The sequence below is a fragment of the Coregonus clupeaformis genome, chromosome 31, assembly GCF_020615455.1.
Source record: "Coregonus clupeaformis isolate EN_2021a chromosome 31, ASM2061545v1, whole genome shotgun sequence".
Classification (NCBI taxonomy): Eukaryota; Metazoa; Chordata; class Actinopteri; order Salmoniformes; family Salmonidae; genus Coregonus; species Coregonus clupeaformis.
The window spans coordinates 10,869,232-10,890,669 of NC_059222.1; the positions used below are offsets into that span (position 1 = coordinate 10,869,232).

Sequence of the window (21,438 nt, forward strand, 5' to 3'; positions counted from 1 at the left end):
ACCATCTTTCAAATAGGTAATACATACAGTAATATGCACGAAGCAACATGTAATCCTTCACATTTGAGCTTTTCAGTGCCATTAAACACTAATCAATACATGAAAACATTTTAAATGAACACATATTTTTAACCTGATATAGGGAATACATACCTGTTCAACATCAAGGAGAGAAAATGTTCAAAACTCTACCCTCGACCAGAATCCGCCTAACATAAAAAGAACAACGTGGGCTTCAACACAAGAGGATAGAATGACGATTGCTAACTTACAGCTAAACAAAACACGAGGTTAGCTAAGTTAGCAATTTCTCAAACTCTCAAAAATAACTAAATTCACAACACGGCTTGATTAAATGTACGTACACTCATCATATTATATACATACAAGTTACTATGTGCACTGAAACGTTTTAGTTTTAACAGGTATATCAAGTTTATATCACGCCGAAGTGAACACATACCTCTCTCAGTCGAGTACAATGCAGACTGAGAAAAGCATGAGACCCCTCCGCATATAACCAAACCAACACTCTAGAGGGCGCACTTACACAACTAACTCTCCCAATATCTGTAAACTACACGAAATGCTGAACAATACAATATTTTGGTGAAATCAACTCACAAAATAAAATAAAAAATAGAAAATGAACGGTTGCAAAAATCTGTAATTCTTTGACCTGTTACACTTGCCTATGGAGCAGCAAGGGGAACTGCACCTGCTTACCTTCAGGCTTTGCTCAAACCCTACATCCCAACCCAAGCACTCCGTTCCGCCACCTCTGGTCTCTTGGCCCTCCCACCCCTATGGGAGGACAGCTCCCGCTCAGCCCAGTCAAAACTCTTCTCTGTCCCAAGTAATCTTCAATTCAGAGCGCAGCTGCAAGTGACCTGATCATAATGCCCATGGTCAATTTGGTTTGACATTCGATATCCCTATGGAGCTAGTTAGGGACCATCAGTAAATTACACAGTGTACATGAGACAATATTTTAAAAGGTCAATAGCTCCAGATTTCAATGACTTAAAAACCTCAAACCAACTATAAATTGTAGAAATTCATATACAAATATTGAAAGCATTTCATGAGACAACAAAATATGTGCAACATGAAAATATTGTCCCATTTACATTGTGTAATTTACTGACAATCCTTAACTATCCCCAGAGATAGGCTATCCAAAGTCAAACCAATATTGCTATGGTCGCACACCAACCGGTTGAAGCTAATTGGCAAAATAATTTGTCTAACTCTTCCCACCTGTGAACACAATCACAAAAGACACCCATGTCAAATCATGTCCCGAAACCATCTCACGTTTCAGTCATGGCCGCTAGCATTTCTTAAATAACCAAATCTAAAATAAGGCCAAATCAGGAAGCGCAGTCGCCCTTTATTCACTCAACAAACTCTGCTCGAAGTGAGCTGAATTTTTAAAAAGCTTTTTGAGTAAAATGTCAAATTCATGTTTGCCTTTGGAATGTTTGGTATGTTGGCTCAGCTATATGCCCAAATGTTGAGCAAACTTCCAATCCTATTGCAGCTGGTTGCCTTACAATTGTACGTTGAATCAACAAACTCTCCTCGAAGTGAGATGAATTTGAACAAGCTTGTTGAGTAAAATTACAAATGTATGTTCGTTCAAAATCACTCATAACCACGCCCATCATTACCATATTTCACAGCGTGCTCTATTGCAGGTTGATTTTCAGAATTGTTTGTTTCAATAACTGTGTTTTTGCATGTACATTTATTGGTTGATTCATCTTATGATACACAAACATAAATAACATACATTTTCTAAACTAATCCAATCTGTTAGTGGTGGAATTTTTGGACCCATTACTGAGGTGGCTGTTCCAGTTTATATGATTAAGGTAGTCTCAATAATCAATCTTCCTTATACTGGAAGTCATTCTCAATGTAGGTTGCAGGTGATTAATAATAATAATAAATAATATGCCATTTAGCAGACGCTTTTATCCAAAGCGACTTACAGTCATGTGTGCATACATTTTTACGTATGGGTGGTCCCGGGGATCGAACCCACTACCCTGGCGTTACAAGCGCCATGCTCTACCAATTGAGCTACAGAGGACCACAATTAAAAGTTCCAGTTGTTGGCTATCCTCCAATAGGAATTACACATCACTTTGCAAGTCAGCATAATGTGAATTGCAGACCACTGCGTTAGTGTGTAATTAGGCCCTCAAAGAAAGGCCTTATGATATATGTAATGTATTGTCATAGTTTAATTTTACACTAGGAAATATGAAAATAGGATAGAATACATTCTCAAGTTGAATTGTATACTGAACAAAAATATAAAATATTTTATTGAGTTACAGTTTATATAAGGAAATCAGTCAATTGAAATAAATTTGTTAGGCCCTAATCTATGGATTTCACATGACTGGGAATACCTGTATATCTGTTGGTCACAGACACCTTAAAAAAAAATGTGGGGATGTGGATCAGAAAACCAGTCAGTATCTGGTGTGACAACCATTTGCCTGATCAGCGCGACACATCTCCTTCACGTAGAGTTGATCAGGCTGTTGATTGTGGCCTGTTGAATGTTCTCCCACTCCTCTTCAATGGCTGTGCAAAGTTATATTGGATATTGGCTGGAACTCGAACACGCTGTCGCACACGTCGATCCAGCGCATCCAAAACATGCTCAATGGGTGACATGTCTGGTGAGTATGCAGGCCATGGAAGAACTGGGACATTTTCAGCTTCCAGGAATTGTATACAGATCCTTGCGACATGGGGCTGTGCATTATCATACTGAAACATGAGGTGATGACGGCGGATGAATGGCACGACAATGGGCCTCAGGATCTCGTCACGGTATCTCTGTGCATTCAAATAGCCATCGATAAAATGCAATTGTGTTCGTTGTCTGTAGCTTGTGCCTGCCCATACCATAACCCCACCGGCACCATGGGGCACTCTGTTTACAACATTGACATCAGCAAACCGCTCGCCCACATGACGCCATACACATGGTCTGCGGTTGTGAGGCCGGTTGGACGTACTGACAAATTCTCTAAAACGAAGTTGGAGGCGGCTTATGGTGGAGAAATTGACATTACATTCTCTGGCAACAGTTCTGGTGGACATTCCTGCAGTCAGCATGCCAATTGCACGCTCCCTCAAAACTTGAGACATCTGTGGCATTGTGTTGTGTGACAAAACATTTTAGAGTGGCCTTTTATTGTTCCCAGCACAAAGTGCACCTGTGTAATGATCATGCTGTTTAATCAGCTTCTTGATATGCCACACCTGTCAGGTGGATGAATTATATTGGCAAAGGAGAAATGCTCACTAACAGGGATGTAAACAAACTTGTGCACAACATTTTAGAGAAATAAGCTTTTTGTGCGTATGGAAAATGTAGGGGATCTTTTATTTCAGCTCATGAAACATGGGACCAACACTTTACATGTTGCGTTTATATTTTTGTTCAGTGTATGTTCACTCAACCTAAAATTCAAAGTTGAGTGAACATACAATTCAACTTGAGAATGTATGTTGGTTCAGCTTTATGCCCAAATGAGCTACAATTGTACTTTGAATCAACTTTAATGTAATTTTTTTAGAGCAAACTCACAATCTTATTGCAGCTGGTTGCCTTACAATTGTACTTTGAAATCAAGTGTGAGCATAATAAGGTTTCCCAGCTGACTTCATAAATCTAATAACCGGCCTCTACATATTGTTTGTATATCCTCTCTAACAGTACCATGAGCTAAAACACAGTGTTTTGATGTTCATGGAAGCCTTAATAACATTGTTGTCCCAGTTTACAACAAAGGTTGAAGTGTTAATTTCACCCCTTACATCCAGGATGTTCAGTATGCCCTTTCCATTGTTCAGTGTGAGTCACTGGAGGTATGAAACCTCTCCAGACTCCCGAAACCAGATCTGAAATCACAGGATAGAGATTCCTTATCCGTCCGTGGCAGTCTTTATTCACATATTTGTCTGATTTGTTTCTATCAGCACTAGCTTAACCGAGACTTCAGTTCAGACTCTTATGGGGTTTCCTTCTGACCTGTGTGATGTCTTTTCAAGTAGAGATTGTCATCGGTTGGCCTTTTTCAGTAACGATTTCATGTTTCTGGTCCAAATCAAGGTCGACTTCTAGGAAGTCCTGAAGACTGTTTCTGTCCAAGGCCTCCTTCCCCTCTCGCTGAGGTACAGGGTTCCCCAGCCCAACCTGCAGGGGTTCTGGGCAGTTCTGATGCCCCCTCCTGCTGCAGCAGGGCAGGCCTCTCTTGGCTGGTCGTATCAGTCCAAGGAACACAGCTCCCAGACCCATACCCACCGCACAGGAGTAGAACGCTGAGCCGTAGTTCAGAGTCAGGTCCACCAAAACACCTGAGAGAGTACAATAACATTTTTACAAGTTAAACAAAATCATTCATTAAAATTATGCACAAATGAATCAAGTTATTTCCTTTGATGATAATGAAAATAAAACTGATGGTAAATCTATCATCAGTGAGAGAGAGAGAGCAAAAGAGACATGACATGACAGAGAGCTGTGAATAAATGTGAGACCTGAATGCATCACTTACCTCCAAGAGGTGGTCCGGCCAGCCCAGCAAAGCTCTGTATAAACACATAGACCCCCACGGCTGACGACATCCTCTCTATGCCCACCACATCTTTCTCTGCCAGCATGGGTATATGCGTTGATGACACAGTGCCCATAAAAAAACCATAGAACCCACAACACATCGCCAGGCCCCAGAACTCCCACACCAGGGTAAAGGCCACCAGCACCAGGCACAGCAGGACTACACATCCCAGCAGCACCAGGGGCTTCCTGCCTCTAAACAGCTTCCTGCCTAGCACCCAACCAATGGAGAGGCGGCCGAAGATCTCAGCAATGGCCATGGTGGAAAGCATGTAGGCGGCGCGGTCGCGCTCCACGCCGCGGCTCACGCTCAGCTCGATGATGTAGAGCTGAGGGGCGAAGAAACCCAAAGTGGCGAAGAGGCCGAAGAGAGCGTAGCAAATGAAGCTGCCTTCTCTCAGCACAGAGAAGTCAAGGAGTTTGTGCTTCTGGGCGGATACTGTCTGTGTCTGCTCCTCGTCCTTCTCCATCTCCTTCTTGCTTCCTAAGCACCGCTGTGAAGACGCCTCCTTCTTCTCTCTTCCCTCTTTTTCCCCCTTTTCTCCCTTCTCCTCTTTCCCCTTCAGAGGAATATCCTCCCCTGCCTTGCTACCATCGTCCAGGACCTGGTGATGGAGGGACTGGACCCCAGAGTCCTCAGACTCTCCAGAGCTCAGGGAGTAACAATGAGTCAGCTTGTTATCCTGAAAGTAGGAACTCTGTGGTGTGTAAGAGCTATCCTTAGCATATGAACTGTCCTTAGTGTACAATCTCTCCTTACTGTAGGACTCCTCCTGTGTGTTCAGAGTATCCAGAGCCTTCAGCTCTTTGTCAGCCAGTCCACCTGTCTCTGTTTCCGTGGCTGGTCCAGGTCTGATGATGATGGGTCTTAGCAAAACACCACAGATGATGATGATGCCCTGCAGAGCTCCGATCACCACCAGGGTGTAACGCCAGCCGATACAGTCCCTCAGAGCAGAGAACGCTGAGGAGCAGAGGGGGGAGAACAGAGAGGAGAGTATTTTAAATACAAGACTATAGTGGTCAGGGTTTGCAATCCAACCTAAAATTAAATGTGGGTTAATTTGAAAAGAAAAAGCAATTGAGAAAAGTGAGATTAAGGTAATGGGAAGGTTGGTAAACTGAAACATTGCCTTTTTTAAAGAGAAACTTTGCTAGTAAGCAGAAGTTTTTAGTCCCCCTGTGACCTCTTACCTGGGGCGAGGGCGAACACAGAGATGGACTCTCCCGTGGAGGCAACAGCTGTGACCAGGGAGCGTCGCTGGGAGAAGTACTGAGACAGGAGGGTGACGGTGGGCAGGAAGGTCAGACTGTACCCCAGACCTGTGGAGGGGAGAGGACACACACGCACATACACTGGTGACAACACTGGTGCCACTGTGACAGTTGTGATGGTCAATCGTGTGTGTGTGTGTTTGTTTGTCATACCTGCAACGAGTCCGATGGTGATGTACATCTCGTTGATGGAGTTGGTGAAGCCACTGGCGATGGTTCCTATGGAGACGAGGAGTCCACCAATCATAACAACTGGCCGGAACCCAAATCGGTTGGTCATTACAGAAGCAAGAGGAGCTGTGAGGAGAGAGGGGATAGGTATCTCTTGTTAGCACTAAGATATGGCACACTATAGAGCATCTGAACTTTTTCAGTTAATATCGCCCTAAAAACATTATTATGAGGTCATGCAGTCTGGGCCAGTAACCCAAGCCTTCACACTCAACAGCTCTTCAGAACCAGAATTGCCCTAGACTAGGGTTTCTTAAACTATGGGTCTGGACCCAAAGTGGGCCCTGGGCATGTGAGAGGTGGGTCGCAAGTTATGAGAATACATCTATAATCACACACTATTTCTTCTTAATTTGGAGAACCATTTGGCTCACGGGAGGACAGTCAATTCCTCATTTGGGTCTTCAGCTGAAAAAGTTTAAGAACCCCTGCCCTAGACCCTCTCATCCCCCATCCCCAGTCTCACCAGTGAAGCTCAAAGTGAAGACGCAGATGGAGATGATCCAAGAGACTCGGCTGTTGCTCTCCCCGAACTCCCCCATCAGGTCCTGGAGGAAGATGCCCAAGCTCTTGATGACTCCGTAGGTGAACACTTCCACCAGGAAGAAGGAGACCGCCACCACCCAGCCCCAGCCACCGTCTGGTGGAGCCGTGTAGACGTTAGGCCCCATGTAGCGCTTTACTCTGGACCCCCACACTGTCATGGTTGGAGCAGGGGATGCTGTAGGAAAGGGGGCAATAGAGAACTTTTAGAAAAGGTATCTGGAAGTTCATAGAAAAGTAAAGTAAACTATGCTTGTGATTGGGAAGAAAATAAATACATAGTTAATAATGCAAATGTTATTATTATGTATAAGGTTAATATATTAATATTAATATTGTAAAAGTTTGACATATATAGGCTAGGATTAGCTGATTTATGAAGAGCAGTTTACGTGTGACTTTCTGAGACAGTCCCTCTCCCCACTGTAGCTAACCCTCTTTGGTAACTGTGGGTATATGTGAACGCGCATTGTTGGCGTGAACGTGCACGTTCTTCGAGGCTGCAATAACTGTGCAAGCAAGACTTCTTTGTAAAGCGGTAAATTAATCACTGATTTATAGTTAGTTACCTGTGGATTATGTGGCAAAATCTCAATACAAAGTATCCTTTATCAATTTCATATGTTAGGTACATAGTTGTAACTTGCTAACTATTCTCGTTTCAGGCAATGTTATGATGAAAGTTGTTGCTACTTGTTGTTGCTGCTTACATTGGAATCAATGTAGCTTTTCAGGACACGCTGCCTGCTATATCAACGCAACAGTTACTTTGTATCAAGGATCCTAATCAATGTTGCAGTGCTATTTAGCACACCTTCAATTACACAACAATAATGTATTCACACACACATAAACCTGTTTCACTCACCGCCTTTATTGACGCTCCACATATCCAGTTAGCCTTTTCTCAATGAATTAATGAGCAATGCCATCCCTTGATGTCATTGGTGAATAGCCTATGTCATTGGCAACTCATCCATCCCAACGGTCTTAACCTATGCTGCAGTGCTGTCTTATCTTCTCTGACTTGTCTGTCTTGTCGGTCTTTTAACCAAAAGTGTGTGTGCATAGATCTGTGTGGGTCGACCCACACCAATGTTTAATGGGCCAACATGTTATCTCCCCTTCAGCCAAAGGTGGTCAAAGGAAAGACAAACAGCAGATAAAGTTAAGCCCTCTATATACTTGACTTAGCCTAAAGTATAACACCAATACTACTTTACTTTTCTTAGCCCATGGCATCATGTTCTCTTACATTCTAGGGCCTTCTAGAGCCTTCAGATATTTTGCAACTAACCGATTTGGCTATAAGCTGTAAGCTATAAGCTGCCCAAGTATTTTAATCAGTAATTAATGTTAGACCACTATGAAAACTATTATTACATTATAACTAGGCTACAGAGGTGATTATTGGGCCTCTTGAAAAACCTGTTTTTGCAGTAGGAAAATGGGGGAGGGTCATGCTTCTTCAATTTCAGTCAAGGGGAGGGGTTAGTATTCTTTAAATCTAGTCCAGGGGAAGGGTCATGTAATTTGTAATTAATTACATTTCAATATTTCTCAGTGTTTTAGAAGGAGTTTCTTATTAGGCTACATATCGATGTGTGCCCGATGCTGCCCCTCATCTCTGATTCTCTGCTGGGTGCTCAATATCAATTGCGACTAAAGGCTGTTTAGTGTGTTCTCAATCAAACGATACATAGGCTATAGGCTACAAAGTGCATGCTCGGAGATGCACAGAGCAAAGTTATATTAGTAAGATAGTTGCTGGGATGGTGTAAATAAAACTAGGCAGCATTACACACAGCAATGGATATTCAAACCCTGAGTCCAGGCCTGCTCTGCTCTTGCTGAGCAAAAACTGTTTTGTGTGCTGCTTAACTAATACTGTGTAGGGCTAAGTGGCAGTTCACGAGGAGAGTCAAAATAATTTTTGATTAGGTCTAGTCCAAAAAATGCACTATCTTGCATGCGGACTAGCCTACAGCCCAGGGATCATCAACTAGATTCAGCTGCGGGCCGATTTATTATTGAGCGGATGGTCGGGGGTCCAGAACATAATTATAAATAATTTGTAGACTGCAAATTGACTGCAAGAAGCCCAAACATATATAATATTTGACTAAAACATAATAATTTCAAACCTTGCTTACATTTGTATATGATCATGTGTCTCTTTAATATGCATAGAACTACTTGGGAACAGATTTCCCAAATTAAAATTACTTGGAGCTGATTTCCTGGTATTTTTAAATTTTTACATGTCCAACAATGAAATGCAAAAAATATATATATATTTATATATATATAGAGTAGAAAAATTATATACAGTACCAGTCAAAGGTTTGGACGCACCTACTCATTCAAGGGTTAATCTCAAATCTATTTTGATTTGTTTAACACTTTTTTGGTTACTACATGATTCCATATGTGTTATTTCATAGGTTTGATGTGTTCACTATTATTCTACAATGTAGAAAATAGTAAAAATAAAGAAAAACCCTTGAATGAGTAGGTGTGTCCAAACTTTTGACTGGTACTGTATGTATATAGGCTATATATATATATATATGATTATTTTTTCTCCGAAAACATGGAGGAGGGGGGCAAATAAAACCACCAGCGGGGCAAATTCGGCCCACGGTCCGCCAGTTGGGGAACCCTGCTATAGCCTATGCTCTGTTCGGTTTGAGAAGGAGAGCACGAAGAAGATGAGAAGGAGGACCGGAGGTCAACTTTGATTGCTTGCTACTACTATAGCCTAATTGATTTTATTAAAAACAATATGTTTCTTGCCCATGGTGTACTTATCAGAGTTATTGACCTCACAACAGCCGGATTCGAGGAATTTACATTGTGGGGTTGAAACTTGTAGCCGTGGCATAATCAATCGGAAATGGACAGCTCATGGTGCTGAGAGTAGGCTTAGACATAATTCATTTCAACCATCTTCATTTTAATTAGACTTTAATAACAACAAGAGTTATTTGTGTTGGAGCCGGTCTAAGGCACTGCATCTCAGTGCTTGCCCCTGGTTCGATTCCAGGCTGTATCACAACCGGCGGTGATTGGGAGGCCCATTGGGAGGCCCATAGGGCGGCGCACAATTGGCCCAGCGTCGTCCGGGTTTGGCCGGTGTAAATAAGAATTTGTTCTTAACTGACTTGCCTAGGTAAATAAAGGTAAAATAAAAATAAAAATAATTCCTATTTAAGAAATAAGAGGTAGGCCTACATGTTTAGGCTATAGGCTGCTATATCCGTAGATTTGTCTGTCAATTCTTCCACACACCATGCAATCTTTAAATAGCCTGTGTCAGGTGAAGGGCTGTTAAATTAAAACTAAGACTCGAATTGAGGGGTATGAGAGGATATGCCACATGCCTACCTTTTATTAAAGAAAATGGCAAATGATTTTGAAGAAAATCAAATGTATCCGATTACATAAAGTGATCTATAATAGCGCTTTGGTCCGTGATGCTTTATGCTAGAAACAAGCTGTAAAATACCCGGGGAAAACGTGACTCAGATGCATATGGGGATATCATTGTTTCGTTTCGTTGACCTTCAGAGGCTGACTTTGCTTGGGAAGTAATCTAATTCTGTCACTATCAATTGATTAAGCTATTCACTTTCTGTACAATAGAAGATGTTTAAACCCAGACAGCTTTTAGGGAAACACTTGTGACCTTCGCTTGTTGGGTAATGCCACGGAAGAAGAGTAGCCAGCGGTTAAAGCTGACACTTTTCTGCGTCGGTAGGCCTACTCTGTCTGGGTTAGAAAGGTAGGCCTAACTTTTGAAAGTACAATGCTCAGATTCCTAATGACGTCTCAGATTGAATTATTTGCAAAGGGACAGTTTCGTTGCAAACAAGACACACTGATTTGGCATTGGAGAAATATGATAAGATGAACACATAGGCCTATTTCTCTGTCGATTCTTAGCCTGTAATTTCGGTAATTTGTGTGGTTAAAAAAATATATTTCTCTAATATATAAAATTAAGTAGAATTGCATGTAATGTTTATAAACGGCTATTTTCTCTCGGACCTGCAAATACGATGATCGATTCATGCAATGCTTTTACTATAAAGGATATCTTTCCACCCCTACTCATGTCCACGGTGGTCTGCGAACCCACAACCTTCTGATCCGCAGCCCTGTGTGCTATCAAAATTCCGGCTGTGCCATGTAGGCTACAGGACGAAGAACAGCTTCTAAAACGGCATATCTAAGGCTCTGCCTGGTCTCTCCAAGAAGTGCGGGTAAACGCTATCCACTTTGTTTTCATTATTATTTTGGGTATAGGAGAGGGTCTTCTTCTTGGTTTTTGTCTTTGTTTTTTAGCGTTCCGATAGGGTTTAGGTAAACTATATTTTGCTGAAGGGAGGGCCATCCATTTTCAGTTCAGAGAGGTCCGATTTTCTCCATGTGAACCTTATTATAAATAACGTTCACTCCCTAACTGAAAAATCTCACTAATTTGGAACTGTCCAAATAATTGTTATAATGAGAACAGAACTTTAGGCTCCTAGCCTTATTCCTCACCTTTAGTGGACTGATCTCGAAGAACCACCGGTGAAAGCAAATCTCTTGGGTGGGTCTTTCCCATATTGCTTCCACTTATCCAATATTTTGACAAATTAAGGAGAGGAGAGCTGAGGAGAGGAAAGCCCACAACTTGAATTTAAAGGTAGCACGAGTTTGTGAAGGACTGCATTGAACTACCCATAGTACAGGTCTTATTCATGCTGTTGGCAACGTGAATTGTAGATAACTAGGTTGACTCTTTGCCAGCTCACTTGTTGCTCCTTTTCAATCGATACTTCTCAGTCAGATACAGAACATTTACTTCAAGATAGTAAAATTTGTATTGCATAACTCTTACCTGTTTTTCAGTTTTAGAGGAAAAATGTAGTAATCCTGTGTGCTGTTCAGTTTATGACCGGTGAAACCAGTGACAACCTTACTGCGGCACTCTCTCTCTCTCTCTCTCTCTCTCTCTCTCTCTCTCTCTCTCTCTCTCTCTCTCTCTCTCTCTCTCTCTCTCCCTCTCTCACACACGAAACACAGGGGTTAAGGGGATCGAGTTACAGTCAGTCAACGCTGTCCTGTATCGGTCTACTGCAGCCCCCTGCACCTAATAACTATCAGAGTGCAGTCTGTGTGCAGTGCAGCAGTCTAACAGTGGGCCTGAGTCCTGTGCTGTTTTTGCAGTTGACCATGATCATTATAATAATTAATAATACATTATTCAAACCAAAGCTGCCATAAAAGTGTCTCTTGGGACCTTAGGTTTGATCAGTTCTTTGCCTTGTCTTACTCTGTCACTCTCCCAGGTCTTGAACCAGAATGGCAGGGAGTGTCTTCCTGCTCCTATTATATGGGACCCTGCTCTGTGGGCTACTGTTCCACACATTGAGCCAGAATGAAGATGGGGACAGGACCCGCACCAGGAGACCCAACTTCATCATCATTCTGGCGGATGATATTGGATGGGGAGACCTGGGAGCCAACCAGCAGGCAGGTCAGAGGTCAAGCCAAACCCCTCATCTGGACCTGATGGCCCAGCAAGGAATGAGGTACAGCTCTTGTTAGCCTGTTCACTAACCAACTAGCCTAACTTAAAGTAAGCTTTTTCTCACAGGTGTCATGGATAACTGCTACAGGAGGTGGAGGCTTTAGTTCCAGTCCTGGTGTCAAATACCTTTATTGAGTCATGAGCTACACATGTCTTACTTATGTCTTGTAACAAGTATTTGCACACCCTGTAACTCTCTAGTCCAGAACCAGGGTTGGTGACCTGCACCGTATTTGTTCAAAACCCATTTTGTCCTCCATAAGCCCTCTCATCTGTATCCATCCTCCAGGTTGACAGACTTCCACTCCCCAGCCTCCACCTGCTCCCCGTCCCGCGCTGCTCTCCTCACAGGCCGACACGGCCTGAGGAACGGGGTCACACACAACTTTGCTGTGGGGTCCATGGGGGGGCTACCCCTCTCTGAGACCACCCTGGCTGAGATACTGCACCAGGATGGATACTACACAGCCATGATCGGTGAGAGGCAAAGAGACCACTTCTATTCTATTTTATTATATATTGTATTATGTTCTGTTCTGTTCTATTCTGTCCTGTTCTGTTCTATTCTATTTTATTATGTTATAACCCGTTGTCTTTTCTCTGTTGTAAGTGCAGGTAAATGGCATCTAGGGCACAATGGTCCATACAGTCCCACCAACAGAGGTAAGAGGCATTGAGTTCTTGAGTTAAATGGTTGACATATTATATCTGCTATATCTATATCTATCTGCATGAAGCCACAGTAGTGCAGACGTTACAGTGAATTTGAGGTCTAAAACAATGAGAGTGTCTTATTGCTTTCTGTGGTTAGGTTTTGACTACTACCTGGGGATCCCCTACAGTAATGATATGGGTTGTACAGACCTGCCTGGTTACGACCTGCCCTCCTGCCCTCCCTGTGACCCTGGACCACAGATACTACACAACAGGTGGGGGTTGTATGCTCATAGGTAACTCTGTATACAAACATACACAGATGTAAGGGTTGGTGTGAGGTGTGACCCAGGTGCAGTGCAGGATAGACAGTAGGCAGTAGGCAGAGATGGTGAAACAAGGATCTTTACTGGTGGTCCCATCACCAGGATACAAAATAACAGACTTGTCATGAAAAAATAAAGGAGGAGCAAATTGGTCTCCAAAAACAAGCTGACAGCAAACATACGAAATACTAACTATGACTGAAAACAACAATGAAACAGGGAGAACACTTCTCAAGTACCTGTACATACGTCTCGTGATCAGACACTGATTTGTACTGTTTGGCATCGAGAACTAGCAGAAAAAACAGAGCAAGGGAACACAGGGAAGTGAGGGCATAAATACACAGGTGAACAGGTAGACACAGGTGACACCAATAAGATAATGATTAGTCCAGACTGTGAGTGAGGAGGTGCCTAAAGTTGTTGGAGGATGACAGTGGTTTGGGCTGATGAGTGGTCGGTGGAGACCGGAACAGGATGGAGGCGGCGCCTCCTTCCAGGATGAGCCGCCCCGTGGACCAGTCTATCCGGGGCTCCACCCTTGGGCCAGCCCCGTGTCCATCAGGTTTCCCACGGCCCCCGAATCCACCAGTGCATGCGCCCGACGCGCAGCGCGGGCCCACTGAACCCTAACGGGGAGGAAAGTCCGGGAGTCTCTGGGGTTGGGGTTTCGATTCCAGCTCGCTAGCACCCCTCCCGATATTAGCGAGCCCTCCCGTTTCCCGGCTTCTCCGGGCATGAGTCGCAGTGGTAACCTGCCTGGCCGCAGTACAGGCAACGTCCCTGGCACAGACGTCTCTGCTTCTCCATCCTGGACAGGTGCACATTGCGTCATCCCTCTCTCGTGCGCACTCTCACGACGCCGATTGTCTACCCACACTGAGAGGTCAACGAGGCCATCCAGTCGCTTAGGCAGCTCCCTGAAGGAGAGTTCGTCCTTCATCCCCTCCGATAGCCCCTGCGCGTAAAGGAAGACCAGGGCGGCCTCCTACCATCCTGCCTTTCGAGCCCCGGTCCGGAACTCCGCGGAGTAGTCCGCCACCGAACGGTCACTCTGCCAACAGGCCGTGAGCCGCCTCCCGGCCTCGTGCCCTGACACCACCCGAGAAGTGTCGAACACCTTGCGTAGCTCCCGGGTGATATGGTAGGAGTCGGAGCATGCCGGAATTTGGCTCTCCCACTCCATGGTAGCCCAGGAAAGGGCCCGACCCGTCAACAGAGTGATAATGTAGGCCACCCGGCCCTGCTTCGTCGGGAAGGAGGAGGGTTGTAGGCTGAATACCAGGGAACACTGGGTGAGGAATTCCCTGCAGCCCTCTGGACGTCCGTCGTACCTCTCCGGAGGTGGTAGGCGGGGTTCCCGCAATGTCGTAGGCGAGACTGGATACGCCGCTGCCGCGGCTTCCGCGGCTTCCGCTCCGCCGGCTGCCGGGGCTGGTCGGGTGTCCACCCGGTTCTGCATGGCAATCGTCAGCTGGCGGAGATTCTCTGTGATCTGCTGCAGGCGGCGGTCGTGCTGGGTCAGCATAGCTCCCTGCGTTGCCAATGCGCTGCGACACTGTGCTGCCTCCACTGGGTCCATATTGGCTCTGTTTTCTGTAAGGGTTGGTGTGAGGTGTGACCCAGGTGCGGTGCAGGATAGACAGTAGGCAGTAGGCAAAGATGGTGAAACAAGGATCTTTACTGGTGGTCTCAACACCAGGATACAAAATAACGGACTTGTCACGAAAAAATAAAGGAGGAGCAAATTGGTCTCCAAAAACAGGCTGACAGCAAACATATGAAATACTAACTATGACTAACAACAACAATGAAACAGGGAGAACACTTCTCAAGTACCTGTACATACGTCTCGCGATCAGACACTGATAAGTACTGTTTGGCATCGAGAACTAGCAGAGAAAACAGAGCAAGGGAACACAGGGAAGTGAGGGCATAAATACACAGGTGAACAGGTAGACACACGTGACACCAATAAGATAATGATTAGTCCAGACTGTGAGTGAGGAGGTGCCTAAGGTTGTCGGAGGATGACATCTAGTAGGTCGCTCCGGAACTGCAACCCCCTCCTGTAACACACAGAGGTCTTTGTTTGCTCTCATAGACAGATGAGTTTATATAGACTGGGCCGGATCCTAATTTGAGATCCAGCATTATAATTTTGACTGCATGAATCATACATTTAGCATCTCCTGGCTTCCACACATAGCCTACAAGCCACTGATGCAGACCTTTGGAACATCTACATTTTAAAAAGTCTAATAAATCCATGTAATATAGCCTACACCTTTACAATAAATCCATTATTTATTTGTAGACAGGTCTAAAGAAACATGATATGAAGAAAATGTAGTCTATTTCAGAAGAACAGAATAGCATACTCTGAGTTGTCCTTATGTTAGGTCCTGATCTGGCTATGCCATATGGCTGTGGGCTACACTAGCTCATTTAGCAGACAAGATTTGCCTGGAATTCCATGGGATTATTTTATAGTATTTTATAGCATGAAGAATACAATTTAACAAAGCTGAAAAAAATAGAAAGGATATTTTCTCCAAACAATTTGAGGGAGTGCATTGTGTTCTGCTTAGTTTTTTGCGCAGGCTGTACACACTTCATCAGCCTCTCATTCACAATTTGACAAGCACTTGATAATGCATTGCATTTCCCAGAGGCATCCCCTTTGTGTGGCTGTAATGCCCCCTAAAAAAATCCAGCATTTTGCAGCCAGTGGCCGTTATGCCCTTGGGCTGAATATAATCATTTTAATTCCCTTCTCCCTGCGTGCTGCGTGCTCCGAAGCACCTCTCACTCACATGGCTACAAGTGAAGACAGACACATCGGGGATGCAACTGCGCGCGTCCTTATCAAATTCCGAGGCGCATATTGAAGATATTGGAAGAACTGTCGACATTTACTTTTCGTCAGCCAACAAGATGAGTAGGCCTAACGAACAGCAAAAGCACTAGCCTATGTCAATCTACTATCCCCTATAGTACAAAAGTTGACCTATTCTATTCTGTGCGAGAAATAAATATTCCAAACATAGTCTGGGACAGCTGTGGGATGCGTTAGATCCCAAATTAATACAACCTCTAGCATCAAAAAACATGTTTTACGCAATGAGGCTGATGCAACAGGTCAGAACGTTTAGCTTAAAATGTTGATAAACTATTAGGCTATTTCTTCACATTATGAAGGCAGCTATGCACACACTGCAGTAGGCTATTAGCGGGAATGTTCCACTAAACGGTCACGTGGAATTTGACTGCCTTCATGACTCTTGACCGCTGGTGTGGCGGTAATACGGTCACCGTAACAGCCCTAGTCAGAACTCTGTATTCTCCTAATGCTGAAGATGTGGGTCGTCTACTTAACCAGATTGAAGAGGAGTGGCTACAGCAGCTGTTACACCAAGGTGGCTCTGCCTCTGTTTGAGAACGGGACCATCGTAGAGCAGCCTCTGGACCTGTGGAGGCTAACACAGCGATACACCTCCACTGCACTGAATGTCATACACACAGCCAGGTAAAATATGCCCATAAAAACCTAAATGTGACAGGAAAAAAGATACAGCTATTTAATAGACCACAACCCTCATATACAGTACTGTAACTTGGGTTGCTGCTGTTGATATAGCCTACATACTCAGTGAGACAGTTGTATGTTGGTAATGGTGTGATATGTTTACAGGTTAGTGCAAAGGGAACATATTTCTGAACGAATGTAGCCCCGATTGTTAGAACAGAAATGTCAACATGTTTTTGTTGGTGCACGTGCTGTTTATTTTCAGAACCCCATTTCACAATCTGTCCGTGCCAACATTCTGATTCCAAAAGCAAAGATGGTGTTCCATTCTCTCATGTCAGAGCATAGCTGCCTAGACAGTAAGACATGTGTGTTAAGAGGGGGTTATTTGGGCTGAACCATATACTGTAAGTCTGACCCTCTCTCATTTTATATCACACCTGTTTGAAGTGCCCATCGCTTACAGTATCAGGTCTCGTGACGGCTTAATACACTCTCACTCTGCCAAAGAGAAGAGCATGCCCTTTCTCTAGCAAGTAAAGTGGCTATCTATAGGCATATACAGTAGCCTACGATACTCGTAGCTCAAATATACCTTTCTTCTCAGTGCACAAATGTTTAAATATGTTTATTTTATGTTATCAATATCATGATGTCATGTTTCTTTATAGGGAACGGGGACAACCTTTTCTGCTCTATGTAGCTCTGGCACACATGCACGTCCCCCTTTTCCCTCCGTCCCACGCCCCCCTACCCCCTGCCCCTCACCCCTCAGAGGGAGGTGTGTACACTGCCAGTCTGCGGGAGATGGACGGTCTGGTGGGGGCAATAAAGAATGCCTCTGATGCCTTAGACAAGGAGAACACTCTGATCTGGTTCACTGGTGAGTGATCACTGACTACCAGCGATCATGTTTCCATTTGGATCATTGAACATCACTGTATTTTTCATGTGTTTTTCTCCAGGTGATAATGGACCCTGGGAGCAAAAGTGCCAGTATGCAGGAAGTGTGGGTCCATTCCAGGGGAAGTGGCAGACCAGCAGAGGTAAGTACTTCCTGGGTCAGCACTGAAATAATTGATTAACCTTATTGATATTGACATCAATGGTCCATGTATCGGTCTGTTACCTGTCTGTCAGGTGGGGGCTCTGCCAAGCGGACCACTTGGGAGGGGGGGCACAGGGTACCCACAGTGTGCTACTGGCCTGGCAGAGTACCAGCCAACAGCACCAGCTCTGCCCTGCTCAGGTATGGTCATTACAGTACAGATATATCTGAAGCTACACCCAGCTCTGATACAAAACACAGGTGTACATTATATTAAAATAACTGCTAAGGTATATTTACCAAGATAGATGGATGAATATGTTACACTTTTGTGTTATTCGTGCAAACTTGACCCCCTCTTTCTTCTCATCTCCCTCCCTCTCCCCTCTCCATTCTCCCAGTGGTCTGGATATCTTCCCCACCCTCCTCTCCCTGGCTGGAGTGAACCCCCCATCAGACAGACGCTATGACGGTATCGACGCCACAGACGTCCTCCTACACGGCAAAGAAACAGGAAATGAGGTATGACCCACTGAGCTAGTCATAACACAATTGTAGTGTTGTAGAACTTCTCTGAAACAGGAATATGATCAGATGGATTTCTGTAACGAATCTCTCTCATCTGTCTTCCTCTCCCTACCTGCAGTTCCTCTTCCACCCCAACAGTGGCGCTGCAGGGAAGTATGGGGACCTGCAGACTGTCAGACTGGGGCGCCACAAGGCCTTCTACATCACGGGTAAAACAGCCGCTAAATTAACGCCTAAAAGGGATCTGGATAAACTCCATTGGTATGCTTGGTCAGGTGTAGTGAGTGACTGACTGAGATTTGATTGGTCTACTGTAGTATTGATAGTTTAGTGAAATAGTAGTATTGATAGTTTAGTTTAGTTTACTGTAGTATATGTTGCCCCTACAGGTGCGGCTGAGGCATGTGGGGGGTCTACAGGGAGGCAGGAGCTCCACGACCCCCCTCTGATATTTGACCTGTCTGAGGACGAGGGCGAGGAGACAGCCCTGGACCCGACCACAGAGGAGTACAGGGAGGTGGATGAGAGGGTGAGGAAGTGGAGGGAGGCGCTGCTCTATGACATTGCCACTGACCAATCAGTGTCCACGGCCGACTACGCCACGGACCAATCAGCAACCCCCTGCTGTGACCCCCGACACACAGCCTGCCGCTGCCACACCCCGGGCTGAGGAGACACACACACACATTCAGTGTTACACACAGTTTGTCGCTGCTACACTGACATTCACAGAAAGAAAGACAGACTGATACGCAGACACACACACACTTTAGTTTTGGTCCAATAATTGTTTGCTCTTGGAGATGTGTGTGTGCCCATTGGAATGTAGAAATCACAGACCTGTAGCCTACATCTGGGTTCATGTAAACAACCCCAGAGACCAACCAGAAACATCTGCCAGAGTGAAGAAGAAAAGCAAATAGTAGAACTAGCACCAGCCTGTTGTGAGGAGGCTGGACTGTGCGTCATTCTGGAGGTCAGTACTGAGAATTGACTGAGACACTTTGCTCATTGCTGCTCTGAGGGGAAACATGGGAAGACAGCTGCTGTTGTGTAACAAGGTCAATTCGCCGTATTATTACCAATATTAACAGTGTTTTCCTGTACACAGGCTTTTTGTACAGTAATACCACTGAGGCTTCTGGGTTGCTCTAGCACTCTCTGGTGGGGAGTATATGACAATGCAATAAGTAGGATGAAGTTGCCAATACACTGATCTAAGACCAGTTTAGTTTGTCCCACGAATAGCTAGGTTAAATTTGACAAAACAAAGAGCTTTCTTCCAAGGTTAACTTCACTTTAACCGAATATATTTCAATGAGATGAAACGCAGGAGACTAGTTTGATTCACATTCTGTTTCACTTGTGGCTTAAAATCTTCTAAATCAAAATCAAAACTGCCAAAGAACATTTTTGTTCTTAAAGTGCCACCTTTTGGCAAATCAGTCACAGGATCGTAACAGTAGGCGTACTGTTTACATACTATATATAAATGTATATGTACACATTATACACAAACAATAAAAATCCACTTTCTGCCAAAACCACTTACAGTGAGGGAAAAAAGTATTTGATCCCCTGCTGATTTTGTACATTTGTCCACTGACAAAGAAATGATCAGTCTATAATTTTAATGGTAGGTTTATTTGAACAGTGAGAGACAGAATAACAACAACAAAAATCCAGAAAAACGCATGTCAAAAATGTTATAAATTGATTTGCATTTTAATGACGGAAATAAGTATTTGACCCCTCTGCAAAACATGACTTAGTACTTGGTGGCAAAACCCTTGTTGGCAATCACAGAGGTCAGAAGTTTCTTGTAGTTGGCCACCAGGTTTGCACACATCTCAGGAGGGATTTTGTCCCACTCCTCTTTGCAGATCTTCTCCAAGTCATTAAGGTTTCGAGGCTGGCGTTTGGCAACTCGAACCTTCAGCTCCCTCCACAGATTTTCTATGGGATTAAGGTCTGGAGACTGGCTAGGCCACTCCAGGACCTTAATGTGCTTCTTCTTGAGCCACTCCTTTGTTGCCTTGGCCGTGTGTTTTGGGTCATTGTCGTGCTGGAATACCCATCCACGACCCATTTTCAATGCCCTGGCTGAGGGAAGGAGGTTCTCACCCAAGATTTGACGGTACATGGGCCCGTCCATCGTCCCTTTGATGCGGTGAAGTTGTCCTGTCCCCTTAGCAGAAAAACACCCCCAAAGCATAATGTTTCCACCTCCATGTTTGACGGTGGGGATGGTGTTCTTGGGGTCATAGGCAGCATTCCTCCTCCTCCAAACACGGCGAGTTGAGTTGATGCCAAAGAGCTCCATTTTGGTCTCATCTGACCACAACACTTTCACCCAGTTCTCCTCTGAATCATTCAGATGTTCATTGGCAAACTTCAGACGGGCATATATATGTGCTTTCTTGAGCAGGGGGACCTTGCGGGTGCTGCAGGATTTCAGTCCTTCACGGCGTAGTGTGTTACCAATTGTTTTCTTGGTGACTATGGTCCCAGCTGCCTTGAGATCATTGACAAGATCCTCCCGTGTAGTTCTGGGCTGATTCCTCACCGTTCTCATGATCATTGCAACTCCACGAGGTGAGATCTTGCATGGAGCCCCAGGCCGAGGGAGATTGACAGTTATTTTGTGTTTCTTCCATTTGCGAATAATCGCACCAACTGTTGTCACCTTCTCACCAAGCTGCTTGGCGATGGTCTTGTAGCCCATTCCAGCCTTGTGTAGGTCTACAATCTTGTCCCTGACATCCTTGGAGAGCTCTTTGGTCTTGGCCATGGTGGAGAGTTTGGAATCTGATTGATTTATTGCTTCTGTGGACAGGTGTCTTTTATACAGGTAACAAGCTGAGATTAGGAGCACTCCCTTTAAGAGTGTGCTCCTAATCTCAGCTCGTTACCTGTATAAAAGACACCTGGGATCCAGAAATCTTTCTGATTGAGAGGGGGTCAAATACTTATTTCCCTCATTAAAATGCAAATCAATTTATAACATTTTTGACATGCGTTTTTCTGGATTTTTTTGTTGTTATTTTGTCTCTCACTGTTCAAATAAACCTACCA

General features: G+C 44.4%; 2 protein-coding genes across 8 annotated transcripts; one reads left to right on the top strand and one right to left on the bottom strand.

Annotated features, from left to right (window-relative positions):
* Positions 1–3,407: 3,407 nt before the first annotated feature.
* Positions 3,408–11,666, bottom strand: LOC121547535 (monocarboxylate transporter 7). Of its 4 annotated transcripts, XM_041858868.2 has the most exons (8): positions 11,586–11,666; positions 11,246–11,355; positions 6,621–6,875; positions 6,077–6,220; positions 5,843–5,971; positions 4,587–5,612; positions 4,061–4,386; positions 3,408–3,930 (listed from the first exon to the last, which is right to left on the bottom strand). In XM_041858868.2, the coding sequence occupies exons 2-7, from the start codon at positions 11,307–11,309 to the stop codon at positions 4,076–4,078; spliced, it is 1,929 nt and encodes a 642-aa protein (XP_041714802.1). In that variant the 5' UTR covers positions 11,310–11,355; positions 11,586–11,666; the 3' UTR covers positions 3,408–3,930; positions 4,061–4,075. The 4 variants fall into 4 exon arrangements, with proteins under 4 accessions (XP_041714802.1, XP_041714800.1, XP_041714803.1 ...); XM_041858866.2 differs by having other exon boundaries at positions 3,408–4,386; XM_041858869.2 differs by lacking the exon at positions 11,246–11,355 and having other exon boundaries at positions 3,408–4,386.
* Positions 7,071–19,910, top strand: LOC121547537 (arylsulfatase G). 4 transcript variants are annotated; one of them, XM_041858871.2, is made up of 13 exons: positions 10,045–10,481; positions 10,856–10,962; positions 12,037–12,279; positions 12,568–12,755; positions 12,894–12,941; positions 13,090–13,207; positions 16,641–16,787; positions 17,459–17,670; positions 17,753–17,833; positions 17,928–18,036; positions 18,237–18,357; positions 18,482–18,572; positions 18,753–19,910. In XM_041858871.2, exons 3-13 carry the CDS (start codon positions 12,050–12,052, stop codon positions 19,031–19,033), a joined length of 1,626 nt encoding a protein of 541 aa, XP_041714805.1. In that variant the 5' UTR covers positions 10,045–10,481; positions 10,856–10,962; positions 12,037–12,049; the 3' UTR covers positions 19,034–19,910. The 4 variants fall into 4 exon arrangements, with proteins under 4 accessions (XP_041714804.1, XP_041714805.1, XP_041714807.1 ...); XM_041858873.2 differs by having other exon boundaries at positions 10,856–10,956; XM_041858870.2 differs by lacking the exons at positions 10,045–10,481; positions 10,856–10,962 and adding an exon at positions 7,071–7,235.
* Positions 19,911–21,438: the final 1,528 nt, after the last annotated feature.